This window comes from Sebastes fasciatus, chromosome 7 (assembly GCF_043250625.1).
Source record: "Sebastes fasciatus isolate fSebFas1 chromosome 7, fSebFas1.pri, whole genome shotgun sequence".
NCBI classification, from domain to species: Eukaryota; Metazoa; Chordata; class Actinopteri; order Perciformes; family Sebastidae; genus Sebastes; species Sebastes fasciatus.
The window spans coordinates 21,716,998-21,740,466 of NC_133801.1; the positions used below are offsets into that span (position 1 = coordinate 21,716,998).

At 41.6% G+C, this 23,469-nt stretch overlaps 2 protein-coding genes across 2 annotated transcripts in view; one reads left to right on the forward strand and one right to left on the reverse strand.

Annotated features, from left to right (window-relative positions):
* The window catches only part of schip1 (schwannomin interacting protein 1), a 262,826-nt gene extending 243,008 nt beyond the window's left edge, over positions 1 to 19,818 (reverse strand). Inside the window, exons 1-5 of the mRNA XM_074642227.1 lie at positions 19,671 to 19,818; positions 19,351 to 19,444; positions 10,678 to 10,745; positions 9,332 to 9,418; positions 7,376 to 7,520 (exon numbers count right to left, since the gene is read on the reverse strand). Of these exons, the coding sequence (XP_074498328.1) occupies positions 7,376 to 7,520; positions 9,332 to 9,418; positions 10,678 to 10,745; positions 19,351 to 19,444; positions 19,671 to 19,693 (417 nt within the window). The 5' untranslated portion in view covers positions 19,694 to 19,818. The remainder of the gene's footprint in view (positions 1 to 7,375; positions 7,521 to 9,331; positions 9,419 to 10,677; positions 10,746 to 19,350; positions 19,445 to 19,670) is intronic.
* A 1,853-nt stretch (positions 19,819 to 21,671) lies between these two features.
* LOC141771701 (P2Y purinoceptor 3-like) lies at positions 21,672 to 23,329 on the forward strand. Its single transcript, XM_074642241.1, has one exon. It carries the CDS (start codon positions 21,672 to 21,674, stop codon positions 22,674 to 22,676), a length of 1,005 nt encoding a protein of 334 aa, XP_074498342.1. The 3' UTR covers positions 22,677 to 23,329.
* Positions 23,330 to 23,469: the final 140 nt, after the last annotated feature.

Genomic DNA, 23,469 nt, shown 5'->3' on the forward strand with positions numbered 1-23,469 from the left:
TGCAACAGTCACGTCATACTCGCCAATCTACAGAGAAGTCAATCATTTTGCAGTTGTTTTGTTCGTTCAGCTACTGCTAATAAAACTCAATATTTCCTGCTCATTTTTCACATTAAAGGCATACCAGAAAAGGAAGAGATTCTACCCTTTAAGGCAAGACACCCCAGGCAAAAACATAGTTTTTTCATGCACTGGTAAATTTCAGACTAGTGGAAAGAAAACATCCAAAAGACACATTTAGGTGTTTATCTTATTTTCTCCTAAATTCACCAAAAGCTAGCATATTAGATAATGCCTCATTTGCATATTTAAACATACAATTTCAGAAAAATTGTAATAAAAAAAAAATGTCTTAATGTAAGTAATCAACTGGGGAAGTTTCATGGTGATATAAATTAATTAAAGTTTTCTAGAAAATGGGTTTTTCCTCAGACTCTGAGCCAGAAATCTCCACTTCAGTAGCACTGACATACACCAAACTTTCCAATTTCATTACTATCTATATTCTGAAGGTTTTTACAGAGGGGTTTGGTCATAAATCATTCATAGCCTGATTTATGTAACATTTTATTCCCAAAAACATGGTGAAAATTGATTTTTATTTCTGTTGACAGTATTTTCTGATATATGGAGTGATAAAAATAGATCAAAATTCACCCTGCAAAAACCTTTGACTCTAATGTCTAATGTCTGACTCTATGTTCAGATTTCTGTCCTGGAAATGTACGCAAATTAGCACATATTGCATTAGATAATGCCTCATTTGCATATTTAAACATACAATTTCAGAAAACTTGTAATATAAAAAATAATTGCCTCAGTGAAAGTAATCAACTGGGGAAGTTTCATGGTGATATCTATTAGTTAAAATTACACCCTGAAATTCTGCTAGAGCTCTCCCTCATTTTATTTAAGAAATACAACAGAGAGTCAACTGTGTGGGTACCTGGGTTGTAGCGGAGCTAGCGGCTTTTTAGAGGCTCTCCCGCTGTGTGTGTGTGTGTGTGTGGGAGAGTGTTAGTACATAGCCGTAGTCACGCTGTTCATCGAGGTTAACGTTACTATTTGTCAGCCCTAAATATCTTGTTAATCTCTGAATATAGCACTGTTACTGGCGGGCCCATGTGTTGTGTTTACTACCACTGAAGAGGAATAAATATCGTTCGTGTACGACGCCGTCTGTCCGCCGTGAGATGCACAGACCGGGGCAGCAGTCAGCCAGTGTTCCAATATTTATACTTGGCGCAGGGTCAACGTACGACATAGACCTCTAGGAGTCTTGCCTATTACATCACAGACACATACAAGCAAATTATGAGCAGAAAAAGCAGTTTTGTTCGCTTGTATGCCAAAAAAAATCCATGTGATTAAGTGTACAGCGCAAAAAAAATGTGTGGAGTTTATCTTAAACACACAAAAAAAGAAAATGTTGACCATTTGCAAAGCCCTGCCCCTCTTAGTTACTGTTGCTATGCCTGTCAAGCTTTCTGTTCGCTCGCGGCACACATAGGCTGTGTTAGAAATCACTATGTAGTGCACTACATTTAATGTACGCCATTTTATTTGAGTGTGCGAATTCTGAGCGTGTACATTTATCCATTATATAGTAGTATAGAATATATTACATGTCCCATTATATAACAATCCCACAATGCAATGCTCGTTTTTTTTACAGATGCGAAAATTAGGCTACGGTTGCACGACTCTACACCTGTCAGCGATGACGAAATGAGGATTAGACAGAGTGGTGAGTACGGCATCACTCTGAGGTTGTGCTGATGGTATTAACGCTGAGAAAATGCACATTATCCTGAATATATCAAGACAACAGGGAAGAACATGGAATATGCATTAACAGCAGCACAGTAAGACAAAAGCACATCAGAAAACAGGGAGATGTCTTCTCAAAATATGAAAATATACTATAAAAATAAGGACAATTTGGAAGCAGAGGCTTATATCTAATATAAGCTTGTGCAAGCTGAGTTAAATGTGTGAGTCCGTGTCTGCGTGTGTACTTGAATTGAATATTCCTCTGGAGTTTATTTTTTGCACAAGCAATCACATTTTCTTCCCTAACGGATACAAATGCAAGAGTTACTGTCTCTCAGGAAGCCCGCTGAGCCTGAGCCTGTTTTGACAGTAAATAAGCTAATAGGCAAATGTCATGGCTATTAAATGAGTTAAGCCCGATCGATGTCAACTCCGTGGTAGGCAGAGGTATATAAATTCATTTCAAATGAGACACCAACTGACACCAATAAAACAAGTAATCTGTTAGCATCTGTCTGCAGAGACGGGTGGTGGGGTGGGGGGGGGGTGGGGGGGGGGGGGGGGGGGGGAGAGACTAGTGTGTGTTTGGGAATGTGGATGTGTGGATGTGCATCAAGAGGCAGTGGGAGGGAAAGCGAGGGATGACATAGAGTGAGGTAAAGGGATTAGAGTTAGAGGGGGGGTAGAGGTGGATGCATGGATGAAGCCGTCACTTCGCTTTGTGAGGTTCTTGGCGGTGAGAGATGAGAGAATGATCTCCCACGCAGGCTGCAGGAAAATGCTTACACTAACACTTTCACTCTGCCTTGGCCCCAGAAAAAGGAGGGGAGAAAAGTGCAAACATGTCACAGAGATAGGAGCAGATCAATGTGCACAAACAGTGTCGGCAAACAAGCACAGCCACGGACGCACAAACTTGTTTCAGCAAAGACCAAGCATTGATGATGTAATGTGTGTTTTTATCTATATTTCTTATTAAACTCTCCTTTTTCCTCTCTTTCTCCTGACAGTCCGTCTCATCTCTTAACCATCCATCACTGAAATTAGTGATCAGGCACAGCCTGGCAGCAGTATTAGTTTCTTTGTAATGACAGGCACAGCACTGAAGCATTTCATTTTCGTTCTCATCGCAATACTTTAGCTTTGATCGCTGGTTTGTGTCTCTGAATAAAACTCACCAAGCCATCCCAGAGGGCCACACCGTGAATCACCGGGATCCACTCGAAGCAACAAAGTCAGCACGTACATGCAAATGCACACTTCTACATCACATCGCCCTACAAAAAGAGCATAGTTTCAAAGCTAAATACGGATCTCTGCAAGATGCCAAACCATAATCTACATTTATGCTAATAAAAAAGCACCACTGAAATCCACCTTGTGTCCATTAAAGCTCGCAGATCTTTCTCCATTAGACTTCACAGATCTCGGCTCTTTGCTGTGTCCAAGACCCTCATCTGTATTCAAAACTGCAGCCAATCGGTTATGAGGCATCTTTCTCGAATTCCCCTGGGATAAGTGGACATGCTGAATGTTAAGTTTAGCCTGGAGGTAAGTTAGAAACATAGCTTACACTACTATGAGTACTGCCCCCAGTGTTTCACCTTAAACACGTTACGTAAGTTAACTTCATTTTTAATTTCCATCTAAATCACGGCAAGAAAGCCAAGATGCATGTTTTCCAAAAAATGTCAAACTATTGCTTTAATTAAGAGGAATAATCAGAGGAGATTTGATCGCATTAAAGCAGCAGTGGGTAGAAATGGAGCAAATATGATTAAAAAAAAAGTTATTTTTACAAAACGGTTACAATATCAGTACTGACAGTAATGCATGAAAAAAAATCATGTGTCCTCCGGTGTCCTCCGGTGCTCCTAATGGCATCTGCAAGACGTCACAGACTGGAGGAAAACAACCAATCAGAGCCGAGCTGGAGCCTTGCCGTCTCTGAGCAGCTGTCAATCACTCGTAAACTCCGATCAAACGGTCAAACTAGGGAAATATGAATCAATATTCTGTTACTGTAATGCCTATTTCTTGCCTCAAATTTGTTCAGAAACATCTTATAGTGTACTGTTTAGCTGTAAAATGAGAAAAAGTCTGTGACCCGGCAGCTATTTTGAGATCAGTCGAGGAAATACCAAGCACCGCCCACCATCTGGAGCACAGCCAATAGGAACGCTTTCTCTCTGAAATGACCTGTGATTGGCCAAAGTCTCTCGTCACGGGCTAGATTTGCCAACAGAAAACAGAGCCATGAGGAGGTGCAGAAGTCTCGCTTTCTCTCAGAACACTTGAATTACAATATGCTGAAAGGTTATTAAGGATTATTTTGCCCAATGATGCCAAAAACATTCTGCCTGCTGAAGCTTTAAATGCTCACATACAGTTCATATTGTTATTCTATATTATGGAACAACCCCACACCCATCTACACATCAACCCCTGCAGGTCAGCGAGCAGTGTGTTCAGAGCAGGCAGATCTATTGATTTACTATCAACGGGCCTAGCATTGACCAGAGCAGGACATGTAGGGCCTGGCCCCTCGGTGTATTAATAATTCATTCTGGTTCTAGGGTTACAGCAGGCATTGCTGGACAACTGCAATATATGGAAGCACGCAGAAAAGACAACTTGACATTGATATAAACAGAGTATTCTGGGAGGTGTTAAGAGACTGAGAGCGTGGATCGAGGATGTTTTTCTATATTTCAGCAGATGAGGGAGAAAAACCTCAGTGTGTGCTGTCAGTGTGTGTGTGTGTGTGTGTGTGTGTGTGTGTGTGTGTGTGTGTAGTGTTCAATATGAGTTCCATGAAATATGCATGAAGTATGTTTGAACCTTCCCACCGCCCCCTTCCCCTACAGGCCAGCACCAAGGTCCTTCAAGCACATGAGCTCACATGAACGCCAACACACATACATGCATCCGTACACACACACTATGTGGCACCCTGGCCTTACACTGATGAATGTCTGTCCTTCAGAGAGCACAATAGCCACAGGAGAGTGATACAGTGTGAATGAGGACAGACGAAGAGAGCGTGCGAGACCGAGAGGGAAAGAGAAAAGGCGACGTAAGAAAAAAAAAAAACAAGAGTGGTAGGAAAGAGAGTGTGTTGTGGGCAGAGGTGTAGGCAAGAGGAGTGATGCAAGGGAGTAGAGAGGGTAAAACGAGTGGAAAAAAAACAGTGCTTGTCCAGGAATAAAACTGTTTCTAACTGAGGAAAGTAAGGTGGTTTGGAAAATAGAAAGTGTGTGTTTTTCTTTCCGTATTCAGTAATATAGCATTATCATGAAAATTAGGTCCAGTATGAACTCTAGGTGGAATATTCCTACAGTGGGGGAGATATTAGATGTATTTCTTTTATGAATTTACCATATACCTACAGAAAAGTAACCACAGATACGTATCAGTGCGCATCTCGGAGAGCAATACTGCAGCCAATCATGTCGCAGTCTTTCGTGTAATCTGTGTTGATGAGTCGGGAAGAAGTTTTCAGATCTTTTACTAAAGAAAAAGTTGAAATACTGCAATATGAAAGAACTTCATTATGAGTAGAAAGTCCTGCATTGAAACTGTACCTGAGGTAAGTACAGTATTATGTTAGCAAAATATACTGAAAGTATCAAAAGTAACCCTTGTGGTCTCTGCGAGTGTTACTGTATATCATATATTGGATTATTGGATTAGTATTACTGTTAAAGTAGCGTATTACAGTTGCATCTGGTTGAGAGGGAGCTAATTTTATCTTTGGTATATACTGTTGAGAAAGTTCATCTTTAGCAGTGCATAATATTTCATAACCTCATCATATTGTTTTATATATGTAAAATACTAGTAGAGTGTAGGGGTGTAAAAGAATATCAAAAATATCGAGTATCGCGATATTATTTTTTTGTGATACTGTATTGTTTTTCAAAAACACTATTGATTTTTAATTACTAGTTCACATGCGAAGATGAACTCAGTCAATACTTTATTTCATTTGCAAAGAGATGCTTCCTCTCAAAGTAGTGCTATGATGTTGGATGTTACAGAAACTGTGATGCATGAAAAATACAGATCCTACTGTTCTGATCGGTGTAAAAGAAATTAAACTCTCTTTTACTCAGATATCATATGGTGGTGTGTTCTTTATAATGACATTTCTCCTAAAATTAGATTTAAAAAAAAAAATCGCAATCGCTTGCTTACAGTATCGCAATACATCGCAATAAATTGAATTGTAATCCCTGTATCGTGATACGTATCGTATCGTCAGAAGTACAATATTGCTCTATGAAATGTGGAGGAATTGTAGTCTAAAGCAGCATGAAATAGAAATACTCAAATAAAGTACTTCATCTTTATACTTAAGGACATTAGTTGAGTAAATGTACTTAAGTATCAATGCCATCCATATCCTCTTAAGGATGGGGGGGCCAGGGGGGTAAAGAAGTCACACTATACCCCCCTACCAAGTCACCACTGCATTGAAAGGATTGGATGCCTTGTAGATATAATATATGATTTTATATTTTTAATAAAAGATGATGTTGAAAAAAAGAGAGTACCGAGGGAAGAGATGGAGGAGAAGAGGGGGCGTTCTTTGTCATCTTGGTTTTTAAGTTACAGTAACTTTCTAATTAGGCAGACATTTGCTGCTGTGCTAATGAACAACAAACTCTTTCAAGCAGAACAAACAACCTAGAAACAAAGCACACACACACACAAGCAGTGTCTCACCAGGACACGAGCCCATCTGTTTGCTAAGGGAATCTTTCTTTCCTCTGGCGCTGCTTAAAAAGAGAGTGGGGAAAAAAAATGCATCCCACACACACACACACTAGTTGAGTATGCAGACATGACATCATATCTTTCTGTGCCGAGTCTCTGCAAAAGAGCGTGGGCAGGCGTGCGCGGGCAGCTTGTGTGATTACTACACTGCGAGAGCCAACACAGACTGAGAAACCCGGCAGAGCAGACTGTGCGTGTTTTGTTTGTGTCTGTGTGTCCTTGTCTGTCACTTACAACTTGAGGCGATCTAAAGTCATCTTTTTGCATCTCCGCATTCATCTCCTTATCTCTGCCTCTGCCTTTTCCCCCTTCTGACTTTGTTTCCTTCTCTTCTCACTGTTTAGCTGCTGCTCATATAGTCATTTTCTTTCTCTGGCATTTGTTTGGCTGCCATGCCCCGTGAGCACTGTTTAATTCTCCCCCCCGCGCTGCCTCCAGAGAAGAAAGGGGTGAGACGAGGGAGGACGGGAGCAGAGGCAGAGGCACTTCATTAATCAATCAACCAGCTTTGAAAATTTACCTAATTAACGGCTAATTACAGATCCGGGCACAGTGCCAGCTGGCATCCCATCCACCTCCACCGATACGACCCCCGCGGTCCCCCAGATGACACTAGAGGTAAACACCCCTCCCTCGTGCCCTCCCTTTACTCTCTTCTTTATTAGTCTATCCATCCATGCATCCACTCACCCATTCCCTTCTCATCCTCAGCAGAAACAACAGATCACAGCTGATAACTCAGACTCCAGATCTCCCGCCACCTGCCTCATTCTCATGTCGCACCATATGGCTGTCTGTTTGGTTTTCTTTATGGCCGTCTTACCGGAGAAACGTCCGCGGTCATCACAACAGGGTCCCGGAGGGTCTCGGAAGGCGCGGTCTCACTCCGACGATGACTGCTACGGTTCTTGCCTCGTCCCTGCCAGCTCCCTCTGCGGGATGTGGTTGCACGCCAGGCCCGCTGGATCCTGGGAACATAAAATACGTATATATCAGTGACATCTACATGTCATACATGTCATACATTTATTTATTGACGGACTGCACACACTATGTTCACCCATTCACTCTGTCTCTTTTATATCTCTACTATTGTTTTTATAATTTTTTGTATACCTTTACCTCTCCTGTGTTTCACTCTGTTTGCTGATGTTGCTGCTTTGACACCTGAATTTTCCTCTGGGGATTAATAAAGATTCATCTATCTATCTATCTATCTATCTATCTATCTATCTATCTATCTATCTATCTATCTATCTATCTATCTATCTATCTATCTATCTATCTATCTATCTATCTATCTATCTATCTATCTATCTATCTATCTATCTATCTATCCATCTATCTATTTATGTCATCACCAAAGTTGAGCCGAATTATGGAGCTGCAGTGCGGGAGGAGGATTTGGGGCATCTAGGGTTTTTGGAAGTCATGTTCATTTTCTGCATATGACAATGTTAGGCGACAGGGCTCCAAATAATTTTTTCATTATCGATTAATCTGTTGATTATTTTCTCGATTAATCGATTAGTTGTTTGATATATAAAATGTCAGAAAATGGTGCAAAAATGTGGATCAGTGTTTCCCAAAGCTCAAGATAACATCCTCAAATGTCTTGTTTTGTCCACATAGAGGAGTAGAGAAACTAGAAAATATTCACATTTAAGAAGCTGGAATCAGAGAAATTTATACTTTTTTTGGATTATCAAAATAGTTGATGATTCATTTATTAATTTAATAGTTGACAGCAAATCGATTCATCGTTGCAGCTCTACTTGGATGGACATGAAACTCTACTGGTTGGATTATCAGTACAAAAGATGAGAAACTGTGAAAATGTCTGGTTCTTTGATTTAAAAGAAAAAGAAAAATGATGTCCCCATGCATATCTCATTTCTCTCTCAACTTCTCAATTTCTTCTTCTGAGACTTTCCTTTCTTACATTTATTTCTTGGCCATTCTCAAACATCTTTTCCCCTCAATATCTTTTCTCAACTTTGCTTATTTTTTTCCCTTTTAAGTGTTCCACGGCTCACGCACCTTTCTGACCTCTCTCCACCTATCTCTCCCCTGTTTTCAACCTCCACAGATCACTCTCTCCGTCTCTCCCTTTCCACTTTCTTTCATCCCTGCAGTCACCCCAACACCAGAGGGTCCAGGATGGAGTGTAGGATCAATTACCCGATGGAGAAACACATTCACCTCCAGTGGAGCAGAGAGCCAGCTGAGCCAAATGGAACAAATTGAATTAAGCCATAACTCCTAGCTCCAATACCAATACCTCCCCCCTACCCCCTTCTTTCTCAATACCTATTTTCTCCACTTTTATTCTCCCTTTGCTCTGTCCATGCTTCCTCTTCCTCTGCCTTTTTCTGTGAGTTTATCCTGACATTTCTTACTATCCGTCTCACCTTTCTACACCCCAATCATGTTGACTCCACACAGAAACATTGGCTTTCTCTTCTCTATCCTCCACTTTCAAGGAAGTGAAAGCCTGAGGCGAGAGCTGTCCTTCCCCGTTAAACCTATAAAAGCGAGCGCCCGTGTTTAAGTAAAATGGTGCTAGATGGCTGTCTACGAGGGTTCGTGCACTCAAAAGTGCACTCTGACCCCAGCTTTGAAACCTAATCAGACGGAAGATTGAATTGATCACTCCCACACAATGAAAATAATGCACTTTTAAGGTCATGGGTAACATGGGTGACACTCAAGGTGAAATTGACTCGAAATGTAGAAAAGAAAAGCAGATATTTTTTGAAACGCCACAGGTGATACTCACACAATAGCCTTGATTTCCAGGTGCTGTTGTTGCTCACGACGACAAGGGCTATTGTCATCCTCTTCATCACTCCTACGAGGACGACTTCTGTTAAAAAATCAATGAGTTTATATTTCACTTGATATAGGAAATCACAGCATAATAAGCACTTCTATTGGTAGAGTAAGTGGATGCCATGGTAGAGTCTATGTTCAAGAGTGTGGCTTTGTTATGGCAGAATGAGGGTCTCAACTTTCAAGTTCTACAATTACAGTGAAGCAGTCGTTGGCAATGAAAATCTTGGATATCAGGCTCCCTTCAACAATGCTCATTAATTATATTCAAAAAGGAAATCTCGCAAGTAGAAGCAAAATGAGAATCATAAATATTGCAAGTTAAAATACAGGGCTAAAATATAAACATAAATAAAATATAAAATAAATAGGGCTGTCAAATTTAACGCGATAACACAAATTTGTTTTAACGCCACTAATTTTGGGCTCAATTTTAAAGCTAGAGTGAATATCCTGGTATCATATAAAACTAGAAAACCTAAGAAATCAATTGGTACCAACCATGTCATACTAGCTTGTCGTGAAGGAGGCTAAATAACGCTCCAAACATGCTCTAAATTTTGGCGAGAAAAAAATGGCATGGCCATTTTCAAAGGGATCCCTTGACCTCTGACCTCAAGATATGTGAATGAAAATGGGTTCTATGGGTACCCACGAGTCTCCCCTTTACAGACATGCCCACTTTATGATAATCACATGCAGTTTGGGGCAAGTCATAGTCAAGTCAGCACACTGACACACTGACAGCTGTTGTTGCCTGTTGGGCTGCAGTTTACCATGTTATGATTTGAGCATATTTTTTATTCTAAATGCAGTACTTGTGAGGGTTTCTGGACAATATTTGTCATTGTTATGTGTTGTTAATTGATTTCCAATAATAAATATATACATACATTTGTATAAAGCAAGTATATTTGCCCACTCCCATGTTGATATGAGTATTAAATACTTGACAAATATTCCTTTAAATTACATTTTAAACAGATAAAAAATGTGCTATTAATCACGATTAACTACGGATCATCATGCGATCAATCGGGATTAAATATTTTAATCGATTGACAGCCCTAAAAATATAGTAATATAAAATTGTGGTAGGCAGTGTTGCAAAAGAATAAACTGAATGTAAACAGGAATGTAGTAAATGTACAGTATATGCATATGAGATCGATGTAAGATAGAACAAGGGCTTTACATTAAAGTATACTATCCTCATTGCAGATTGAATGCTGTCCATAAAAGATGAGGATTTATTTCACGGAACGGTCGGGACACTATTATGTAACGTCTTACCTCTCCACCTTGGGAACTGCTTGCCCTCCACTGTGATTGCGGTAGCGATGACACCTCTTCACTTCTTCCTGCACAGAGAAAAGCACCAATATGTCAACAGGGTTTTTAATTCTCTCCGCACAAGCATATGACACGGGAGGAGATGTGCTTCGATAACATACAATAATAAATCAGTAGCACTTCGCGTATGTGTAATTGCTTCTCCTCCCACGCATACTGTCTGTTTGGCATATAGCTGAATAACTAAGCCTAAAGAGAGGCTTTTTATGATTTCTTTCTGTTATCTGTTTATCAACCTTAAGAGTGGCAGCTTGTTAACATGGACATAAATAATCATAAACATACATAGTGGTAGGGAAAACAACTGTGTGTGCGAGCGTATTCTATTGCTGGTGCATAACAGCATGTGTGTGCTCTGCAGGTGCCAACCAGCCAGACAGACACCGGCTGCAGGCCAGGGTTGTGAGGCCCATCTCAGGCAGCTCTGCCATAAAGCTCAATGGGACTGGACAGATGGATGTGCTCGCCAACGTAGCCAAGCAGCTCCACTCCATCTCTAGTACTCACTCATCTCTATACTGTATGTTAGCCAGCAGGGTGCAAACTGTGACTATTTGTCTCCATGTTTGTTTTCAAGTGCTTGTGTCTATGTTTATGCCCTTAAACAGAGGGACTAATAAGGGGACCAAGACACAGTGCTGGTCTTTGAGTTCCGTAAGGCGGAAGGTATTTTAGAATCTTCTGGTCATGTGCTTTTCAGTGAATTTTCTCTGTTGCCTTCAGGACTTCGTTATGGTTTACCGGTTTGTAATACTAACCGCTATTCTAGATTCTATCTTACATGCTAATGACAGGGTACAAAGCATGGTAAACAGTCGGACTCTACAAAGTCAAAGACTCAAAGTCTCAACAGTGACCAGTATTAACAAAGATGAGTATTAATAGACAAGCAAATTACAAGCTAAAAGCTAATTACATGTCCTGACAAAGTGAGACAAGAAAGAAATGACCTTTTCTCCAAATTAAATATATAGGCTATTTTTGCCTGAAAATTAATTATATTCTTGTCTGTCACATCTACATCAAGAGGTGTAAAGATAAATTCAGCTCACAGATCAGTACGATACATGATCAAACTAAAGTAAGTAGACCTGCAAAAACGATGTTTTCAAATGTCACCATTCTTCTGTCTAGATGAGAACTAACGTCTATAACGTAATGTAACATAATGTTCTCAAACTTTTTGGTGCCATGGACCCCTTAAATGGGAGAACATTTTGCAAGGACCCCCTCTTGACCCTAACTCTTATAAAGCATAATACTTACTACCATTTGTACACTTGGATGCCATGTGAACTATTTGTATTCTAAAACTTTTCAACCTGAATACTTCAGACCTGTTTGATAGTGATAAACAGAAACACATTTCAATTTGAATAATGTTAATGTTATTGAATGTTAATACCAATTATAGACCTTTAAGCAGAGGGTGATTTTATTCAAATTGCATTGGGACTCACCTTGACAGCATTTATAGCTTACATTTCAAGTAGCCTAACTGATCAAAAGCTTTCCGAAAATGAACAGTAGCAAGACTAGCATAGTCCTAATAAATCCAGATACGTATTTAAATGTATCAGTCTAAAGCTGACTGTCAGTAAGTGCTTCAACTTTGGAATAATGAACTTATTGCTGTGTGTCACAATCATATCAGAGTTTCTAACGTGGGTGGGAGTAATGGACACAATTTGCTTGTTTTATTGGTGCAAATGGTCCCCATCTGTAGATATTCACTTTTTAATGATACAGCACAATTTTATTATTTTATAGGGAGCAGTTGAGACCTCATTTAATTGTGCCCTCTGACATTTCACACGTCAACAAAATCAGTACCATTTTAGCCCCACGATGCATATTGTCACTTTTTAAAACTTGGATATACTGTGCCACAACACACCATTACACCTGTAGTGTACATGTGTGTTTGTGTGCTATCTAAGCTCATGTAAATCAAGGTACATGTAGTCCAGACACTGTGCGATGTTGCTGCATTAGTTCTGAATGTTCTCTTCTCGTCTCTCAGCCGAGCCAGAAGGGATCAAGTGTTCAGGATTCCAGGCAAAAGGCCAACAAGGGTTTAAAAAATATCAGCATCAACAAGTGTTCTGCTGTAGTAACTGCAGACTCCATCCAGATGCTCAAACTAAACTAAGAATCCATAACAGATGACAATGGTGTTTAACTTCAGACTGGAAATAAATAAATGTGTTATTAAAATGAAAAAAAATGAATATGCTTAAACGTGCAGTAGGCTGAATGTTTTTGGCATAATTATGCAAAAATTCCACAATAACCTTTCAAAATATTGTAATTCAAGTGTTCTGAGACAAAATATATATGTATATGAGGAATATATTCCTCATATTCAGTCATTATTATGACTAGTTAAATGGTTATTTTATTATTTACACATATCACAGCATTCGTCTGAACACAGCTGCTCAGAGACGGCAGGCGCCAGCTCGGCTCCGATTGGTTGTTTTCCTCCGTTCAGCGAAATCTTGCAGATACCATTAGGAGCACCGGAGGACACCGGAGGACACCGGAGGACACCGGAGGACACCGGAGGACACAGAGGCACATGATTTTTTTTCAGATTATCTGTCTCATGCACTACTGTCAGGATATAGTGACCGTTTTATAAAAATAACCCTTTTTAATCATATTTGCTCCAATTCTACCTACTGAAGCTTTAAATATACATATAGGGGAGGTGCTAAAATGACAGATGTGTCTAATTTAAAGGCGCAGTAACACATCTTAATGACATTAAAATGACCAATTGTCTACTTACACTACTGATTGAACATTAAGAGCATTGATACTATGATTAAAACATGGACTATCACAGTAAACCTTTCATTATGAGTAGTTCAGTTTGCATAGATTGCAACACTTCACTCCACTTCATATTTTTTTTGCAGCTGCTATCATTTTTTAACAATTATCTTTTGTGTGTTTACAACCAACCATAATGTCTCGAGTCTCTGGACCGGATAAAATGCACTAAAGTTATATGAGAGCCATAGAAACACCAAGGGAGCGATACAGCTGCAGCTGATGACAGGAGGAATGCATTACTTGCAGCTACAGGGTACATGACAATCTGTTGAATCAATAGACGAATACATGATTGCATAAAAACAGGGATATTAACAGAATCCTATTCTGCAGGGCATGTAAACAGCTTAATCGCATTATTTTCAATATCAAAATAAGGGCAATCAATAGACTGAGAGGCCAGGGAAGGTGGACAGTAATAAGCATTATGCCACTGAAAAATGAGCAAAGGAAGGAAAACAGGAAGGAAGGGGAGAGAAAAACAACAGCACATCGCAGAAAGTCTGCTGCCCTCTAATTGATGAGTTATTAAAATCATAATTTCTCCGAGTCCTAGTTCTATCACAGAGATCGATGGCAGGGATAGTTGAATGTCCACACTAAAACACACACACACACAAAGAAAAAAGCTTTTTCCCTCGAGTGTGTGAGAGATGGTCAGCTCTTTGTGCCCTTCAGACTAGTCTAACTTCCACACACATACAAGCACATGAACACAACACACACCTGAGTGCACTGAGAGAACAAACACGCCTGCATGCACACACACAGTCACATGTAAACACACACACACACACACACACACACAACAATCTGATTTCAAGGGTTTGATCGCAATGATGCACTGAAACATCTGCATCAGACTGTCTGCTGTACGCCGCTCGACTGGCCGATCAGCCTGGGGAAATGTCCAATCAGGGAGAAGAGCTGATGTACCGGTGGAGATGCTCGTTAATCGGAACATCGGAAATCAATTTACATGCGCAGGGCGTGCGAGGAGTAATATGGAAGTCAACATTTACTCTTTCGCCTGAGTCCCTGAGTACAAAAAGAGCCCGCTGAGAGATGCAGGTGTTACTGATGTGCTCATGTTATTACATGATCTGGAAATGCTCTTTTCTCTCATGGCTATGGCGTATAAAGCAAGCACTTTCTACTGCATTTGTGACATTTTGCTCCAACCTTTAAATCCTATTGGAGTGGAGAGGGAGCAGGAGACACAGAAACAGGTTTGGAGATGTAAATTGACAAAGAATCAGAATGATAAACTTGTATTGACTGAGAGCTGCAGTGAGACAGCAGTTTCATACCGATCAGTTAGGAGCGTTTACGGATCTATACATTCTCACAACACCCAGGACCGCTGCAGTTACACAGCCATCAATACCAGGCTGGAGCAGGAGGTGTAAACTAACCTATGAGGCACAGATAAGGAACAGGCTTACGTCATACACGCATACAGATGTGAGGTTAATTTCATATCTAGAAGTATGTGGTTCATCAAATACAGACAGACCCCATTTCTTTTAGAGCCACACTCAGGATTTATAGGTATGATCAAAAGAAATGGCTCCCCTAGAAGACCCATTTAAAGCAGACACACTAGGGCTGCACTAGTGGATATTTTCATTATCAATTAATCTTTTTTTCCAATTAAAGGTACAGTGTGTAACATTTCGGGAGATCAATTAGCATAAATGGAATATAATATAATGTTTTCATTAGTGTATAATCACCTGTAACTAAGAATCGTTGTGTTTTCGTTAGCTTAGTATGAGACGTTTATATCTAAATAGGGAGCGGGTCCTCTTCACGGAGTCCGCCATGTTGCTCTGCCATGTTTCTACAGTAGCCCAGAATGGACAAACCAAACACCGGCTCTAGAGAGAGTCTTTCGTGTTTTTACATAACCTGAAGGCCACCGTAGTTCTCAGACACGCTTGTGAAACTAAGGTAACGTGAGCCGCGGAGTGTAAAACCGTGGTACCGCCAGCCGCTGTCTGCCTTACGTTGCTGGCCTATGTATGGTCTTTGATCGAGGTTTGCACTCGGCTACTCACGTTACCGCAGTCTAGGAAAGGGAGGAGTGAGCAGAGCGGTATTCAGTTGGTTGCAATCTGCAACCACACCACTAGATGCCGCCAAATCCTACGCACTGTCAATTTAATTGTTTTTCGTCTAGCAAATTTAACAAATGGTGCACAATGCGTAGTTCTTAGAGCTTAAGGTTGACGTCTTTAAAGACCAACAGCGCATAACTGAGAGGTATTCGATTTACAAGGACATAAAAACAAGGAAAAAGCATCAAATCCTCACGTTTAAGAAGCAGGAACAAGCCAATACTTGGCCTTTCTGCTTGATGAATGACAATTGATACATTATCAATACTGTTGTCGATTCATTTTCTGCAGATTTTGCCCAAACGATTGATCACTTCAGCCCGAATGCACACAGAATAGGCCTACATACAATACGAGTCTTTAAACCTACATGTGTTGAGCCGATGGACGTGCAGTGACGGATGTTGAGCATTTAAAAACGTTTGAAAAAAGCAATCTGGGATACAAAATGAAGGAGGCGAGAGGGTATCAGTAAGAGAGAATAGGAGGCCATACGTTTATACTCAATTGGTGATAAGAAGAAGAAGAAGAAGAGAAAGACATCCCCGATGAAGTGTGGAGGTGGCTGGGGTGTGACGAGTAGAGATGAAGGAGGTGTGAGAGTGAGAAAATGACTATATAGTCTATCAAAATGCAAAATGGAGCGCTTGGGACTATATTCCCCCTGCTACGATTAACCAATGGAGAGCTGCTCTGGCTAACATATGGTGAGCGAGGGAGCGAGAGCATGTTGCGCGCACGCACGCGCGCACGCGCGCACACACACGCGCACACACGCACACACGCGCACACACGCGCACACACGCACACACGCACACACACACACACACACACACACACACACACACACACACACACACACACACACACACACACACACACACACACACACCATCATTGAGCTTGGTCTTCTTTCAGTGATCAAAGACTAAGCTCTCTCATTTAGACCAAGCCAGCCTTCCAAGACATGGTAATGGGATGGGATGGCAGGAGTGTGTGTGTGTGTGTGTAGGAGTGCATGTGTGCATCCATGTATGCATCTTTGTGTATGTTTTGGATGAGTTATGGTGCATTTTGATTAAAAAGGCACATTTTATTTTTTAACCAGAGCACACACACACAGAGGATGTATATTTCTTCATCACATGACCGTGGCGGGCCCAGAGAGAGAGAGAGAGAGAGACACCTATCTGTCAGTGTGCAGGCTCATCTTGCTCCGGCGCGGGGTTATTACGACTCAATCGCGGAGCGTTTGAGTGAGCTGGCGCAAACAGCACTCAGCACATCTCTGTCCCACTGGAGGGGGAGACAATAATGCACATCTGAAATATGACACCCTTTCCCCTGGCACCACACTCCCACTATGCACTGTACATCCCTCCTATATAGATTACAGAATGCCGTATCTTGACTCCCACGGTTTGTGTGTTGTGTGTCCAATGAGACAGGGTGTGAAACGACACCTGCTGGATTTCTGCTCCTGTTGAGCTCATTAAACTGCATGTTCACTGAATTAGGAGCAACAAGGGGCTTCGTGCATGCTACTGATGAATGATTTTGAGATCCCAGCTGCACGTGCTGTGTCAACAATGTCACCTGTGCTGTATATTTCATGCTTAACCCCATTAAACGTGACCTCCCCCCCACCCAACCCCCTTTGGCACGCTGTTTAAATAAGCTCTGTGTAAAAAAATGGTTAACAACAAGAGCTTGTGGCCGTAAAATTCTGCCGTCCCATTGATTATGGAGTAATAGCTGGATGGATTAATGGGTTTCTCAGGAGGGTTCACGCCTCGGCAATGAATCTGAATCACTCACGCAGACACAGCGAGTGGAGCGGCCTCCATATCCAATAACCTGCATTTCTATCCTCGTGCTCATATTTCACACGCCAATTACTGGTTAGTCCTTCCTTCATCAAGCTAGTCTTATATGAACCTACTCTGACATGGCGTCTCACAGAGTTAAGCTGGGATCAATTTGGGAAAAAAGTCATTTTTGGTGGGCGATAATGGAATTCAGCTGTCAAGCGGTGCAAGTGGAAACGGATCGGAACAAATCTGGAGTCAGAAATGGGAAAGTTTAGGGGGAACATGCAACGGACAAGATTGTGTGTGAGTGTGTGTTGGGGTTGCACCATCATAATATATTGCAGAGTAAGTCGAAAGCTGTGATGGAACAGTGCTTTCAGAGCTCACGCGCTCAATATCCCCAGCCGCCGATAATGCGCAACACTACATCACATGGCATTAAATATTCAGAGGCTCAATACAACCAGGTGAACTTGTGCACCTTACACTCACCCAAAGCACACGTCATACTTCTATTAAAGGTGATTCTAGCAGAACCTGATTTACATTATGAAGTCAATTAAAGCTGCAGTAGGAAGGAATTGAGAAAACATGATTAAAAAAAAATATTTTTATAAAACGGTCACTCTATCCTGACATTATAGTGCATGAGACATGTAATCTGAAAAAAAAAAATCATGCCATTAATGACATCTGCAAGATTTCACAGACCGGAGGAAAACAACCAATCAGAGCCGAGCTGGAGCCTGCCGTCTCTGAGCAGCTGTCAATCACTCGTGAACTCTGATCAAATGTTTTCAGAAACATCTTGTAGTGTACTGTTTAGCTATAAAATAACACAGTTTCTACACGGCAGCAATGTTGAGATCAGTTGAGGAAATACCTAGCAACGCCCACCAGCCGAAGCACAGCCAATACGAACGCTCTCTCTCTGAAATGACCTGTGATTGGCCAAAGTCTCCTGTCACGGATTTTTTCAAAGCCTGAAAACAGAGCCATGATGAGGGGCAGAAGTCTAATTGTTTCTCAGAACACTTGAATTTCAGTATGCTGAAAGGTTATTATGGAATTTTTTGCCCAATGATGCAAAAAACATTCTGCCTACTGAAGCTTTAAAACAACCGCTCTCCTCAAACAAACTGTTTTGAGCTTCAAAAAACATGTATCATCCCTTAACATAGGCAAACTGAGGAGAAAGGCATGCCACCTCAGTCAGCTGAGCAGTTCAGAGCTATATTCCCTGCTGAGGATGAAGTCATTTAGTAGCAGGAGGTACAATATGTAGTATTAATGAGACCTTTTCAGCTGCTGCCATGACAGAATCTTTAAGTGGCCTCGAGCCAACTTGAAAAAAAAAAAGCAATTCTCCAAACCAAATTGAATTCGGTCAATTGTGCCATTTCAATGGGTGAATAAGGGGAAATTCAAAGCAGTTAAAGGTAACACATGCAGGGAGGTGAAGAGGAGGGAGGGGGAGAGATTTAGGTTGCACTGTCCAAGGTGCTGATTCTCCAGCTGCTAAACCACTGGGGGAATAGTTGCTAAATGTTGTCATACTGCAACAAATCATATTGCTCTCTTCAATTTTTTATGTTTGGACAGTTTATGGGCTTCTATTTCCCTCCTTAGACACTTTGCTTCTGAGCAGTATACAAGCAGCAACTTGCTGCTTCTAAAAAAAGATCAGAAAGTGAATTACATCATTGCTGCAAATGCTCCCCTCACCAAAGATAGAATCATCCATTAGCAATATCTTCCCAGACAGGTAAACAGACAATCCAGTTTACAGTAATAGACTGTCTGTTGCCCTCCTCTCTCTTTTCTGAATTGCCTCTTCTTACCTGGTTGTTAATGCACAGAGCAAGGTGCTTCCTCTCTCGAGCCACAGCCAGACTCCCGCTGCGCAGCCTCGCCTCCTCTCCCTGGTACATGCTTCTGGAAGGAACAAGTTAAAGACACAGAAACTATGAAATATGCTGAAATACAGCCTGTACTCATCTCTCTCTCTCTCTCTCTGTGTGTGCAGCTGCAGAGAGTATACCGTAATGCAGGATTTTTTTTTATCACTCAGTGCATGTCGAAGCAGCCTGCCACTGGAGCTTCTCGTTTGTTGCCCTAAATAAACCAGATACATTTATGACAAGGAGGAGGTGACACTAACCTGTACGTGCCGTTCCTCAGCATGACGAGCTCTCTCTCTCTCTCTCTGTCTCCCTCTCTCCGCGGTCAGACAGAGATGAAGTGAGCACTCGGAGTCGGGAGCAGCCAGAGAGAGAGAGAGAGAGAGAGAGAGAGAGAGAGAGAGAGAGAGAAAGAGAGAGAGAGAGAGAGATGGAGAGACCACACTTGGGGAAAAAAAATCCTCGCAGCCAATGGGACGCTGAGCGCGTTTTTTTATTATCCAGCAGCGCCCATTACGCGCGTGTGTGTGTGTGTGTTTGACGCCGGGGTGTCGTTTAACTTGGTCAATGGTAAATGGACTTGGACTTACAGTATATAGCCCTTTTCTAGTCTTCCGACCACTCAAAGCGCTTTACTCTACATCTCAACATTCACACACACATTCATATACTGATGGCAGAGGCTGCTAAGGTGCCAACTTTGCCCATCAGTATCTAATCTAAATACCCATTGAGCAATTTGGGGTTAAGTGTCTTGCTCAAGGACACATCAACATGTGACCTGGAGAAGCCCGGGATCGAACCACCTACCCTCTGAGCCACAGCCGCCCACATGTTGCCCCTTGGTACATTGATCGATAGTTACAAACTAGGTTCTCATTTCACTTATGCAGATGATACTCAACTTTACATCTCTATTAAAGCCCCCCTCCAGACAGTTTTACTTCCTGTTTTTTGGTTAACGTTCTTTCTCAAACAGAGAATGGGGGTGTGGCCAATTGCAGACGTAATTCATTACCATGGCAACCAGATTACATCGTTTTTCAACCGAGTTTAGATGAAACCAGCTTTGATGAATTTACTGTTTTATCAGTAAGTAAATAAGTAAGTAAGTAAGTATCAATTAGACAAGAATTAGCACAACACACCGACTCTCAGTCATTCTCCTGGCGAGGCGGCCGTCTAGCTGCTGCTGGGCTGAACAGAGGAGCCGCACCGCCGCACGCCGGCCACAGCATACCGGAGGGTGGATAGACATGTTGCAGAGGTCCATCGTTTGAAGGTCCAGAGGTCCATGCCATTTCAGGATGTTTTGGAGGTGCTAAAACCGGCCGCTCACACCTCAGCTCCCAGCAGCGACACCGAACCGGGCTACACTGTGATTTGTTTATTTCTCTAACGGGACTTTTCTCTTGTTTTCTCTTAGGCTGAAAGTTTTTTCACTCCCCATCGTCTGGACCTGTTAGAGTCCGCCACCCTCCAAAATAGTATTGTCTGTTTTCCATTGATTCATCTCCAGGAGGAGACGGTAAAGACGAGAGTGAGTGAGTGAGTGAGAGAGACAGTCAGACCTTCCGATTGGTGGACAACCTGCTCTACCCTGTGAGCCACAGCCTCCCTATAATAATCATGGTATTAATTATTCTGCACGCCTTCTCTCTGGGGAAGAACGCACACACAGTATCTACAAGCCTTTTGTGCCAGGCTTTTAAAATATGCCATGTGCCAATCTTATTTGCTCATATCCCCAGATATGGTGTACATCATGATCACACAGGTAGTGTGTGGGCTGGAGGGACGCACAAGTTGAACAAACAACCTGCATTTGGTAATTTGTATTTAAAACGAAGCACACGTCATCCCTCACACAGCAGCACTTATTACTAGGAGAGCTGCAGACAAGGACAGGTGAGGTAAAAGCGCACAACCCAAATTCATTTTTTAAGTGACTCCAAATTATTGTAAGATTAGATTTATTTTTTTAAAGATTTATTTTATACAGTATAGTATTCTGCTCCTTAAGTTAGATCTGGAACTATACAATATGGTTACTTGCTTGTATAAGGTGAGTGATGATTAAGATTGTGCAGAGTGATATGAAGTAAGAAGTGCCACCTTTTTGGTTATGGTGTGTTCAATTGTCCTACGCTGGAGTTGGGACATTAAAGTGGATTCCTGTTGCACAGACGAAGCTCTAGTTTAATTAAGTTAAGGCAGCCTTACATTATCAAACTTCCAAATTATTTTTTGGAAATTTTTGAATGGAGGTCTTCCAAATCTGCCCGGTGACTAACTACTACAAGAGGATCCTGTTACCGGTGTCCTACAGCCTGGTGTTCCTGCTGGGCCTGAGTCTGAACGGCGCCTTACTGTGGTGCGTGTGTTACCGGACGCGTTGCTGGAGCGGCACGGTCGTCTACATGACCAACCTGGCCGTGGCCGACCTCCTCTACGTGCTCGCCTTGCCGCCTCTCATCATCAGCAACGCCATGGGCGACATGTGGCCCTTCGGCAACGTCCTCTGCAAGAGCGTCCGCTTCTTCTTCTTCGTCAACCTCCACTGCAGCATGATGTTCCTGACGTGCGTCAGCGTGCACCGCTTCCTCGGCGTGTGTTTCCCCATCGCCGCGGTGCGTCTCCGGAGCAAAAAACTCGCTCTCTTCGCGTCCGGGTCTGTTTGGATACTTGCTATTGCGGAGATTTTACCCACGCTCGTGTTTGCGCACACTGGTTTTATAAACAACATGACTGTGTGTTTTGAAATGACAAACCCAGGGGATTTTAAAATGTTCTTCCCATATGGGTTGTTTTTAGCAATAGTGGGCTTTTTAATCCCCTTCCTCGTGGTTATCACTTGTTACTGCTCCATGATGGCGGTGCTTTTCTGCAGGGCCTCGGACAACATCTCCACAGCCAGGACTGCTCGTATGCGCAACAAGTCTCTCTACACTCTCCTGATTGTAGTTCTCATGTTCATAGTGTGTTTTGTGCCCTATCACATTGCGCGGACGGTGTATTTGTTCGTGAGGGTGTACATGCCGGGGGACTGTCAGCTGCTCAACGTGGTGATGATCTCCTTCAAGGTGTGGAAGCCCGTGGTGAGCTTCAACTGCTGCGTGAATCCGCTCCTCTACTTTCTGGGCTGTAATAAGAGGAGGCAGAAGCTGCGGGCCTGGCTGTCCTGCAGGAGGAGGAAGAAGAGGAGGGTGCAGCCAGCCAACGTGAGTCTGGTGGATGCAGGCAGCACCAACAGGTCCGGAGGATAGAGCGCATTCATTAATCCATGCGGGACTTCTTTTAATCATATATAATAACACTAAGACTGCCTAGAAGATATGTTGAAGCATTATTTTTTTTTCATTATTTTAAATATAAAAATATGGGAAAAAAAGTGGCAGAAGATAAAAAACAAACATTTCTGTTTTAACCTCCTGGGAACCGAGTTCAAAAAATTGTCTTCCAATTACTTTTTTTTTGTGATTTCCTTCCTATTTAGGGTTAAAAGAAAATCTTAACAATTTAGGCTTGTTAAACTTTATTTTTATTGTCCACAGTGGACTACAGGACCATTTCAGTGTGAAAAGAAGAATGATGAACCGATTATGGCTGTAGAGTGACTTTTTAAGCATTCTTTTCTATTATTTTGAAAATAAAAATATGTATTTGTCAACTTTCCACTTGTCACAGAAGTCCTTTTTGTACACTTCTAATTTATTGTAACCTAGAACACCTGAAGGATCAGCAAAAGTAAGGAACTAACACACTGGGACTGTCTATAGGCTGTGTTTTTTAATCATTCTTTTTATTATTTTAAATATAAAAATATGTATTTGTCAACTTTCAACAGGTCACAGAAGTCCTTTTTGTACATTATTCTAATTTATTGCACCCTATGAAACCTGAAGGATCAGCAAAAGGAAGGAACTAACACACTGGGACTGTCTAAGCTGTGTTTAACCATTCTTTTTTATTATTTTAAATATACAAAATATGTATTTGTCAACATTCAACTGGTCACAGAAGTTTTTTTGTACATTATTCTAATTTATTGGAACCTAT